Source organism: Chiloscyllium plagiosum, unplaced genomic scaffold (assembly GCF_037043375.1).
Source record: "Chiloscyllium plagiosum isolate Xiang-an unplaced genomic scaffold, Cpla_swu_hap1 HiC_scaffold_8, whole genome shotgun sequence".
In the NCBI taxonomy this organism is placed as follows: domain Eukaryota; kingdom Metazoa; phylum Chordata; class Chondrichthyes; order Orectolobiformes; family Hemiscylliidae; genus Chiloscyllium; species Chiloscyllium plagiosum.
In genome coordinates, this window is record NW_028270146.1 from 99,920,621 (window position 1) to 99,933,324 (window position 12,704).

A 12,704-nucleotide genomic window follows, 5' to 3' on the forward strand; every position below is an offset into this window, starting at 1 on the left:
TCTCGTTAACCCTATTCGCCAAAGCTATCTCATGACCCCTTTTTGCCCTCCTGATTTCCCTCTTAAGTGCACTCCTACTGCCTTTATACTCTTCTAAGGATTCACTTGATCTATCCTGTCTATACCTGACATTGCTTCCTTCTTTTTCTTAATCAAACCCTTAATTTCTCTAGTCATTCAGCATTCCCTTGACCTACCAGCCTTTCCTTTCACCCTGACAGGAATATACTTTCTCTGGATGCTCGTTATCTCATTTCTGAAGGCTTCCCATTTTCCAGCCATCCCTTTACCTGCGAACATCTGCCCCAATTAGCTTTTAAAAGTTCCTGACTATTACCATCAAAATTAGCCTTCCTCCCATTTAGAACTTCAACTGTTAGATCTGGTCTATCCTTTTCCATCACTATTTTAAAACTAATAGAATTATTGTCGCTGGCCCCAAAGTGCTCCCCCACTGACACTTCCGTCACCTCCCTGCCTTATTTCCCAAGAGTAGGTAAACTTTTGTACCTTCTCTACTAGGTACATCCAAATAAAGAATCAGAAAATTTTCTTGTACACACGTAACAAATTCCTCTCCATCTAAACCCTTAACACTATGGCAGTCCCAGTCTAGGTTTGGCAAGTTAAAATCCCCTACCATAACCACCCAATTATTCTTACAGATAACTGAAATCTCCTTACAAATTTGTTTCTCAATTTCCCTCTGATTATTAGGGGGTCTATAATACAATCCCATTAAGGTGATCATCTCTTTCTTATTTCTCAGTTCCACCCTTCCTATAGCATTTGTATCGTGGAACATTCAGCTGCCAGTCGTGTCTATCCCTGAGCCATGTTTCTGTAATTGCTAACCATGCCCTGAGTTCATTTGCCTTCCCTGTTAGGCCTCTTGCATTGAAATAAATGCAGTTTAATTTATTAGTCCTACCTTGTTCTCTTCTTTGTCCCTGCCTGTCCTGACTGTTTGACTCACTTCTGATCTCAACTGTACCAATCTCAGATTGATCTCTTTCCTTGCGTTCCCCATCCCTCACCTTCCCTCCCGAGCAGCTCTAGCAAACCTCCCTGCTAGTATATTAGTCCCCTTCCAATTTAGATGCAATCCATTCTTCTTGTACAGGTCACATCTACCCTAGAAGAGATTCCAATGATCCAAAAATGTGCATCCTTCTCCCAGACACCAGCTCCTCAGCCATGCATTCATTAGCTCTATTCTCCTATTCCTGCCCTCACTAGCTCATAGCACCGGGAGTAATCCAGATATTACTACCTTCGAGGACCTCCTTTTTAAATTCCTGCCTAACTTTCTAGTCTTCTCCTTTCAAAATCTCATCCTTTTCCTTTCCTATGTTGTTGGTTCAAATGTGTACAATGACCTCCTGCTGGCCCCGCTCCCTTGAGAACATTCTGCACCCTCTCTGAGACATCCTTGATCCTGGCACTGGGGAGGCAATACACCATTCTGATTTTTTACGGCTGTCTGTGCCTCGGAGTAGAGAATCCCCTTACACAATTGATCGCTTGGAACTCGATGTACCCCTCATTACATTAGAGCCAGTCTCAATACCAGAAACTTGGCTGTTTGTGCTACATTCCCCTGAGAATCCATCACCTCTTACATTTTCCAAAACAGCATACTTGTTTGAAATGGGGATAGCCACAGAAGACTCCTGCACTACCTGCCTACCTCTCTTACCTGTCCTGGAGTTAACCCATCTATGTAACTGTATCTGCAGCTTTTCTCCCTTCCTATAACTGCCATCCATCACATCCCCTTGCTCTTGTAAATTCCTCATTGCCTCTAGCTGTTGCTCCAGCTGATCCATTCAATCTGATCGGATTTGCAAACAACAGCATTTATTGCAGATATAATCCTCAGTAACATGTAAACTCTCACTAAACTCCTACATTTGACAAGAAGAGTATATAACTCTACTAAGGGTCATTTTTGCTTCTTCCAATCTACAGGCCCAGAAAATAGCACTGTGTTATTCCTCTACAAAACACTGCTCCAGGCAAACTTAATACTTATCGCTTGTATTTTAAAGTTAATCAAGAGACATATCTCAAATAAAACATATAATCAAACAAGAAAGAACCCACTCTACTCACTGTTGTAGATTTATAGCCAGGCTATACTTAAACATATTCACTTATCTGTTTCTGTGCTGTGACCTCTCCCCAACAGGTTCCTCCAAGATCACTTGTGAATTTCACTGTTTGTTAATTTTCCTAGACGCACCCCGATGTCCAGCAATACATAAATTCAACAGCAAAGGCAGTAACTGCACAGGTTCACTGCTGTGTCAGTTAGCAATGTGGGTTTCTCTCTCTCTCTCTCATGCACTGACCTGACCATGCCTGTCTCTCTTCCTTTTAAAAGTGCCGTTGCTTTGACTTTTTTTTTCTCCAAAGTTCCAAAACAATGCAACAGCATATAAAACAGTAATTGCTGCTCCTGGAATTTGAGGAAATCACCTCCAGCACCTAAAATCCCTCAAAAAAAGGAGCAGCCTGTTACAGCCAGAAACCTTTCCTGTCCTCCATCTTGGATTACCCAGAATCCTTGACCCTTTGTTCAAGTTTGTTTCTTGCCCTCGTTGTCCTGATGAATGAAAGGTGAAAAGCCTCAACTTTATATCTCCTTTTAACAAATATTTAACTTCTGTACCTCTGAGCAACTCTTCACAACCTACTGACATGGGTGAAGGCCCAGAGAGTGGGGATAAATGATCTGTGTATCATCGAATCCCTTCAGTGTGAAAACAGGCCATTTGGCCCAACAAGTCCACACCGAACCTCTGAACATCAAGCCACCCAGATCTATTGCCCTACCCTATTACTCTGCATTTACCCCTGACTAATGCACCTAACCTACAAACCCCTGAACACTACGGGCAATTTAGCATGGCCAGTTCACCTAACCTGCACATCTTTGGATTATGGGAGGAAACCCACGCTGACATGGGGAGAATATGCAACTCCACACAGTCAGTCGCCCGAGGTTGGAAACGAACCTGGGTCTCTGGCGCTGTGAGGCAGTAGTGCTAACCACTCAGCCACCATGCCACCCATCAGTTGGCGGGCTATCCCCTGCTCTGGCACCTCAACCTTCCACTATATTTATAAATGGATTGGAAGATGTAGTGGAAAGCTGTATATGCTGAGTTAGGTGGTACAACAAACATTGTAGATCGGAGTAGGAAAAGGAGTGGGCAGAACTGTGGCAAATGGAATTTAGTGTTGGGGGGGGGGTGATCATCTATGCTGAGTCTTGGAAAAATAGTTCAGAGTATTTTCTAAAGGTGGAATTCTGGGAACTGCGGAGGAACACAGGGGTCAAGAGACCCACGTACAGAAATCACAAAAGGTAGTGGAAAAAGTAATTGGAAAGGCAACTAAAACACGACATTATCTCAAGAGGCCTAAATGCAAAGATGTAGAAATTATGGTGCAGTTGAATAATGCAGACTGCATCTGGAATGATTTCAGTACCAGCTTAGGCCACATCTAGAGAGATTTCAGTTCCAGTTTAGACCGTACCTGGAGCGATTTCAGTTCCGATCAGACCACATCTGGACTTGTTTCAATTCCAGTTTAGACAACATCTGGAGGAACTTAGGTTCCAGTTGGACTACATCTGGAGTGATTTCAGTCCCAGCGTAGGCTACACCGTGAGCAATTTCAGTGCCAGTTTGACCATACCTGGAGTGATTTCAGATGCAGCTAAGCCACATCTGGAGTGACTGGCTAGAACCCTAATTCTGAAGAAAAATCATACTCTCTCCATGTTTGTTACAATATTCAAACAGTAAGAGAGATTGCATTGATTAGGTTTGTGTTTTACTGAAAGTACAAGATTAAGGGTGATCTCTGTACGGTGTTTAAGATGATTAAACAATGTAATCAGTGTAGTTTAAATCTATTTCCTTTGGTCAGAGAATCAAAGGAAGGGACGTGATCTTAAAACTAGAGCCAAGCTGTTTGGGGATGATGTCAGGAAGCACGTGTTCTCACAAAGATTAGAGGAAATCTGCACCCTGACATCCAGAAAGAAGTTCAGGCTCAGAGTCAGAGGGATTTCATCATGAGATTGATTGGTACTATATCTAACAGATAGGGTGTTCAGAGACATGAAACCAATGTAGTTGGATGGAATTAAGGAAAAGATCTGACTTGGCATCAATTAAATGGCGAAACAGGCTCAAGGGATTGACTGGTACATTTCTATTCCTATCATTCTGCAAAGTGTCATGTAATTGCATAAAATAATACCCAATTATTTCAAATCACCATAATCCTGTAATAATCTCTCAATTTCAAACATCTACGATCCTTTAATAACATCTGCTGTTTCATATCACTATGATGCTACAATAATATCCCATTATTTCAAACCACCAAATGACTCTGTAATAGTACTTCATAATTTTAATATTGCTATGATCCTGGGACAGCACTCTGTTTAATATCTCATTGATCCTGTAATAACATCCACTATTTCATATTCCCCGATCCTGTAAAATTCCCCATCAGTTTCCTATCTCTCAGACCCTGTAATAATAACCCAATGTTTAATATCTCCAGGATTCTGTCATATTGACCTATTTCAAATCTCTGATACTCCAATAATATCCTAATGTTTAAAGTCCATATGATCCTGTAATATAACCCAAATTTAATACCACTAAAGTCCTGTAATAAACAGATGCTCAATACTTAATATCACTATGATCCTGTAATTCTCAACTATTTCATATCTTCCTGAACCTGTAATAACATCCCACTGTTTAATGTCATTTTGATACTGCAATAAAACCCAACGATGTGATAGCCCCATGGGTCTATAATAAAACTGTATTGTTTAATGCAGCCATAATCCTATAATAATACCCTACTGTTTAATATTCCTATGATCCTGTCAAGTACCCCAGTATCTGATATTCTCATGATTCTGTATTAATATTCCAATGTACTATCCCAGGATCCTGTAATATTACCCCATTATTTAATATCCCCCTGAATCTCATAACAAACACCCAAATAATTATGTGGTCCTGTAACAAATCTCTACTATTTAAGATCCTGAAATAACTCTAGACTATGTCTGATCCTAATACAGTAACCCACAGACTAATATCTCCATGCAATAAGACACAATTATTTGATAGGAGAAAGTGAGGACTGCAGATGCTGGAGATCAGAGTCAAAGAGTGTGGTGCTGGAAAAGCACAGCAGGTCAGGCAGCATCCGAGAAGCAGGAGAATCAACGTTTCAGGCATAAGCCCTTCGATCATTTGATATCTCTGTCATAACACAATGATCAATATTATCCTACAATAGTACACTATTTCACAGGCCTTGATCTTATAATGACATCCCTCTGTTTAATATTTCCACGATCCTGGTCTTTTGTCCAACTTGGAAGTTCCGGGGAGCACAGACAAGCAGACCAGTCATTGTGACTGAAGTGAGATCGGTTAACTCAGTAAAGAGCTTGGTCCTGAAAGAGTCTGTATCAAAGGGGATGACAGATATAAACACAAAAGTGCTGGAGAAGGTCAGTAGATCTGGCAGTATCAGTGGAGACACAGAGACAGAGTCAGTGTTTTGAGTCTGATAAATAGCATAGCGTTGCAGTAACAAGCTCATGAACATTCTTAACAGAATATGTATCGATGTGATACCTTTGCAGAACAGCTTGGCACTTGAGGATGACCTGCGCACAGTCAGAATGGTTGTTCTGCTCCAGCTGTAATGCAAACCTCTCCATCAGGTTCACCTTTTCCATCTGAGCTTCCACTGTTTTTAGAAACTGCTCGAGCTTGTGCTGTAAATTCTCCACACTCGTCAGGGAATCCTAGAATGCGGCAATAAAACCAACTCTCAGAATTCGGTTTTACAGGTTTTCAGAACATTGAAACAAAATCTGGGACTCCGTTAAGGACACTTTCTGGCTCAATTTCAATTGTTTATTTTTTTCTGCAGGCTGGAGCCAGCCACAAACTATTATCTTTTGAGATCTCTAAATTTTACTGAGAGCTACCCTTTGATTTTTGGGGGCTACCTTTTGGTTTTCAGGGGTAATTTTTTTAAGCTTTTGCTAACACATCCATTAGATAATGTGGCCACTTAGTAACAATGCCTCCTATATTTATATTGACATCTTGGGCATTTCAATTCAAAAACTGAATTAGAAGAATTCATCAATATCCATTCAACTTAAAGTCACAACACAAAAGAATTAGAATTAATAGTCAAAATGATAATATCACTTCGACTTAGACAAAACTGGAATATCTGCAATGCATTTAACTTTTTTATTGCATATCAAATCTCAATCTCAGATTTCAATTTAACAACTGGCAGTGTTCATTCCGAGAGGACCCATATCACCTTTTCCCTCCAACAATACTTCCTGAACTTTTGGATCCTCACAAGATTTCATGTTAATTTCCAATAAGTTCATGACTTCAGTGAGCTCAAGTTTTTCTGGATCTTGAATGGCTGAGTATTTCCTTATTGCAGCCTCCCACTCCCCCTATTGTAATCTACCTCTCTCACCCACCCATGTTGCTCTGTTCCCCAACTCTTGTAGCCTTTCCTTTTCTCCTTTATAGACTTTCCCTCTCCTTTGCAACCTCCACCCATGTGTGGCCTCCTGTCACATCCTTCGCTCTCCAGAACTCAACCTTCTCCTGGCAGATTCTTTTCCCTCTCTCTCCCCCCCCTGGGATTTAAGCTTCTTCCCCTCCTCCTCCTCCCCCCCTCACTTCCAGTTAGACAGCTGTTTTCTTGTCTACTCTTGCTCATTGCTCCTCCATAGAACATAGAACATTACAGCGCAGTGCAGGCCCTTCAGCCCTCCCTGTTGCGCCGACCTGTGGAACCAATCTGAAGCCCATCTAACCTACGCTATTCCATTCTCATCAATATGTCTATACAATGACCATTTAAATGCCCTTAAAGTTGGCGAGTGTACTACTGTTGCAGGCAGTGTGTTCCACGTCCCTGCTACTCTCTAAGTAAAGAAACTACCTCTGACATCTGTCCTATATATTTCACCCCTCAATTTAAAGCTCGTGCTTTAGCAATTTAGCCCTCATGCTAGCCATCATCATCCCAGGAAAAAGGCTCTCACTGTCCACCCTATCTAACCCTCTGATTATCTTGTATGTCTCAATAAAGTCACCTCTTTTCTCTAATGAAAACAGCCTCAAGTCCCTCAGCCTTTCCTCACAAGACCTTCCCTCCAGACCAGGCATCATCCTAGTAATGCTCCTCTGTAACCTTTCCAAAGCTTCCACATCCTTCCTACCAGAACTGTACGCAATACTCCAAGTGCGGCCACACCAGGGTTTTGTACAACTGCAACATGACCTCATGGCTTCGAAACTCAATCCCTCTCCCAATAAAAGCTAACACACTGTATGCCTTCTTAACAACCCTATTAACCTGGGTGGCAACTTTCAGGGATCTATGTACACAGACACTGAGATCTCTCTGTTCATCTACACTACCGAGAATCTTACCATTAGCCCAGTACTCTGTTCCTGTTGCTCCTTCCAAAGTGAATCACCTCACACTTTTTTGCATTAAACTCCATTTGCCACCTCTCAGCCCAGCTTTGCAGCTTATCTATGTCTCTCTGTAACCTGCAACATCCTTAAGCACTATACACAACTCCATCGACCTTAGTGCCATCTGCAAATTTACTAATCCATCCTTCTACGCCCTCATCTAGGTCATTTATAAAAATGACAAACAGCAGTGTCCCCAAAACAGATCCTCACAGTATACCACTAATAACTGAACTCCATGATGAACATTTCCCATTAGCCACCACCCTCTTCTTTACAGCTAGCCAATTTCTGATCCAAACGGCTAAATCACCCTCAACCCTCCATATTTCGTGCAATAGCCTGGCATGGAGAACCTTATCAACACCTTACTGACGTTCATATACACCACATCAACCATTTTACCCTCATCCACCTACTTGGTCACCATCTCAAAGGACTCAATAAGGTTTATGAGACATAACATACCCTTCACAAAACTGTGTTGACGATCCCTAACCAACTTATTCATCTCTAGATGATTATAAATCCTTTCTCTTATAAACTTTCCCAACACTTTACCCACAACCGAAGTAAGGCTTTCTGGTCTACAATTACCAGGGTTGTCTCTACTCCCCTCCTTGAACAAGGGGACATTTGCTATCCTCCAGTCTTCTGGCATTATTCCTGTAGACTGACAACATAAAGATCAAAGCCAAAGGCTCTGCAATCTCCTCCCTGGCTTCCCAGAGAATCCAATAATAAATCCCATTAGGCCCAAGGGACTTATCCATTTTCACGTTTGCCAGAATTGATAATACCTTATGAACCTCAATCCCGTCTAGTCTAGTAGCCTGTATCTCAATATTCTCCTCAACAATGTTGTCTTTTTTCAGTGTGAATACTGACGAAAAGCGTTTTCCCTATCTCCTTGGACTCCATGCACAACTTCCCACTATTATCCTTAATTGGCCCTAATCTTACTCTAGTCATTATTTTATTCCTGATATAGCTATAGAAAGCTTTAGGGTATTCCTTGATCCTATCTGCCAACTACTTCTCATGTCCCCTCCTGGTTCTTCTTAGCTCTCTTTCCTGGCTAACCTGAAACTCTCAAGTGCCCTAATAGAATCTTCACGTCTCATCCTAACATAAGCCTTCTTCTTCCTCTTGACAAGAGATTCAACTTCTTTAGTAAACCTTTAGCTCCCTTGCTTGACTACTTCCTCCCTGCCTGACCGGTACATACTTATCAAGGACACAGTAGCTGTTCCTTGAATAAGCTCCACATTTCAACTGTGCCCATTCCCTGCAGTTTCCTTCCCTGCAGTATGCATATTAAATCTTACCTAATTAATCGCATCATAATTGCCTTTCCGCCAGCTATAACTCTTGCCCTGCATTATATGCCTATCCCTTTCCATCGCTAAAGTAAACATAACCGAATTGTGGTCGCTATCACCAAAGTGCTCACCTACCTCCAAATCTAACACCTGGCCAGGTTCATTACCCAGTACCAAATCCAATGTGGCCTCACCTCTTGTTGGTCTATCTACATACTGTGTTAGGAAGTCCTTCTGCACACATTGAACAAAAACTGACCCATCTAAAGTACTCGAACTATGGTATTTCCAGTCAATATTTGGAAAGTTAAAGACCCCATAACAACTACCATGTTACTCTCACTCCTATCCAGAATTATCCTTGCAATCCTTTCCTCTACATCTCTGAAACTATTCGGAGGCCAATAGAAAACTCCCAACAGGTTGACCTCTCTTTTCCTGTTTGGAACCTCAGCCCATACTACCTCAGTAGACAATTCCTCATTAAACATCCTTTCTGCCAATGTAACACTGTCCTTGACTAACAATGCCACCCCTCCCCCTCTTTTACCATCTTCTCTGTTCTTACTGAAACATCTAAATTCCGGAATCTGCAATAACCATTCCTGTCCCTGCTCCATCCATGTCTCCGAAATGGCCTCAACATCGAAATCCCAGGTACCAACCCATGGTATAAGTTCACCCACCGTATTCCGGATGCTCCTGGCGTTGAAGTAGACCCACTTCAAACCACCTTTCTGTTTGCCGGTGAACTCTTATGACCTTGTAACCTCATTTCTGACCTCACTACTCTCAACCTCCTAGACACTGGAACTACAATTTAGGTTCCCATCCCCCTGCTCAATTCATTTAAATGCTCCTGAAGATCATTAGCAAATCCAACACCCCACCACCCCCCCCCCCCCCCCCCCCCCCCCGCAACCCACCCCCAGGATATTGGTACCTCTCTGATTCAGGTATAGACCATCCTGTTTGCAGAGGTCCCACCTACCCCAGAATGAGCCCCAATTATCCAGGTATCGGAAACCCTCCCTCCTGCAACATCCCTGTAGCCATGTGTTCAACACCTCTCTCTCTCTCTCTCTCTATTCCTCACCTTGCTAGTATGTGGCACGAGTAACAAACCAACGATAACAACTCTGTTTGTTCTAGCACTAAGCTTCCACCCTAGCTCCCTGAATTTCTGCCTTAAATCCCCATCCCTTTTCCTACCATGTTGTTAGTACCTATGTAGACCATGACTTGGGGTTGCTCCCCCTCCCCCTCAAGAATCCCAAAAACACGATCCAGGACATCACAAATCCTGGCACCCAGGAGGCAACATACCAACCGTGAGTCTCTCACAGAACCTCCTATCTGTTCCCCTAACTATGGAGTCCCCAACAACTAATGCTCTGCTCCTCTTCCCCCTTCCCTTCTGAGCAACAGGGACAGACTCTGTGCCAGAGACCTGTACCCCATTGCTTACCCCGGTAAATCCCCCTCCCCCCAGAGGTATCCAAAATGGTATACTTGCCATTGTGGGGAACGGCCACAGGGGTTCCCTGCACTGCCTGCCTGTTCCCTTTCCGTCCCCTGACTGTAACCCATTTGCCTTTTTCTTGCACCTGAGGTGTGACTACCTCCCTGTAACTTCTCTCAATAACCCACTCTGCCTCCCAAACGATCCGAAGTTCATCCAGCTCCAGTTCCCTAACGCAGTTTCGAGGAGCTGGAGTTGGGTGCACTTCCCGCAGATGAAGTCAGCAGGGACACTGGTGGTGACCGTTACCTCCCTCATTCTGCAGGAGGACCATTCAACTGCCCTAACCACCATCCCCGCTAACTATTCTAGATTCCCAAAGAGACTGTAGAAAAATAAAGAATTAAAAAAAAACTGTTACCTTACCAATCCCACGCACAAAACCACTTTTTTGGTTAGGAGGAGGAGGATGGGTGGGTGGGAGACACTACCTAAGAAGTGTTTCAGGTAAAGCAACCACCCAAATTTATTACTTCACTTACTCAGCAGTCCTGTGCCAGCTCCTGTCAGTGTCCGCCGATTCACAAGGTAAGTTTATATAATTTTAAATTTACCTTCCCAGCAGGCCCCTGGTCCTCGCTGTTGCTCCTCCCACTGCTGCTGCTACTGGCAAAATGGAGCAATTTTGCCAGAACAATCACAACCTGCTTCCCCCCCCCACCTCCCCCAGCCCCAGGGTTTGGAGCACTCACGAACCAATCAACAGTGAGCACACCTCTGTTGCCTCTGACAACACCTTGCCTCTGATTGGAGCAAACAACAGCTCCACTCTCATTACACAAGTGACTTTTCTCTGACTGGTCACCTCTGCGGCTGAACTTTCCTGTGTGGTCTGGGGGTTTTGAAAGAGAGTTCACCTGCCGTAGACCTCTTGGGAAGATTTAGAGATGAACACTTGTTTTGAGTGGTATTATTGAAAAACTGTTTGGCTTAGTCTAACTGTGAACATGCATTGGCCTGAGCAGCAAACCATCCGCAATGAATCATTGAACCCACTCACTAACATAATCGACCTGGTTATGTTGATAAACTTGGGCCTCCTGCCCCTTTGGCACCCAGTTTTACTCACTAATCGACATAACCAACACTATTCTTGCAGTGGATAGGTTGTGTGGCACACAGTATCCTCACCTCTAATGGCTGTGGAAGGCAAGTTATAATTCGATGAAACAAGTTAGTTGTTCATCTCAAAATCCTCCCAAGAGGCCTTAGGGCGGGTGGTAAACCTGGGAAGATGACAGTCTAGTGGTATTATTGCAGGACTGTTAATCCAGAGACCCATGTAATGTCCTGGCAACCTGGTTTCAAATTCGGCCATGACAGATGGTGGAATTTGAATTTGATAAACATCTGGAATTAAGAGTCTAATAATGACCACGAATCCATTGTTGGAAAAACCCATTTGGTTCACTTATGTCCTTGAGGGAAGGAAGCTGCAATCCTTATCTGGTCTGGACTACACATTACTCCAGACCCACAGCAATGTGGTTGGCTCTTAACTGCCCCCTGGGCAATAAATGTTAACTTAGACAGCGACACCCTCATTCTGTGAATGAATAAAAAGAAAATGTAGTAAATGTAGAAGAACATCAATGCCATGCAGAAGCGTGTGGTACCTTCAGCACATGTTAACAGACTGCACATGAGCAAGTGCCATCCTCATTCTGAGGGATTGCCACCCACACATTTACAGGAAAAGTAGATGTCCCATTGGGTGTCAGAATTGGGAATCATGCATTTCCAGGATTTAGCAGCTTTAATCCTAATCATCACAAATTTTATAAAAGAAAACAAAGAATAATTTGGCTACACCAAGTCATCTTGCCTTTCCCATGCGCGGGGTGTCCACTACCTGTCCCTTGTCTAAACTGGTGAAGTTGCTGTTTAGCAATGAGAAACCTACCCCTTTATCTTCATTAGCCAGGAACACCTCCTTGTTGCTGAGCCAGCTCTCACTCTGCTCCACGTAACCATAGAATACCTGCAACACACAAAGGTTTCACCACATGACAAGCTGGGACATGGGAGCATGTCTGGTGCAGCAAGACGCAAATGCATGGCACGGCGGCTCAGTGGTTAGCACTGCTGTCTCACTGCACCAGGGTCCCAGGTTCGATTCCAGCCTTGGTGACTGGAGTTTGCACATTCTCCCTGTGTCTGTGTGGATTTCCTCTCGGTGCTCCGGTTTCCTCCCACAGTCCAAAGACGTGCAGGTTAGGTGAATTGGCCATGCTAAATTGCCCATAATGTTAGGTGTATTAGTCAGAGGGAAATGGA

The 12,704-nt window shown here is 43.3% G+C and overlaps 1 protein-coding gene across 1 annotated transcript in view; it reads right to left on the reverse strand.

Annotated features, from left to right (window-relative positions):
- Window positions 1-12,704, reverse strand: part of sptbn5 (spectrin, beta, non-erythrocytic 5) — a 247,248-nt gene that overhangs the window by 56,672 nt on the left and 177,872 nt on the right. Inside the window, exons 47-48 of the mRNA XM_087990163.1 lie at window positions 12,331-12,408; window positions 5,691-5,863 (exon numbers count right to left, since the gene is read on the reverse strand). Of these exons, the coding sequence (XP_087846289.1) occupies window positions 5,691-5,863; window positions 12,331-12,408 (251 nt within the window). The remainder of the gene's footprint in view (window positions 1-5,690; window positions 5,864-12,330; window positions 12,409-12,704) is intronic.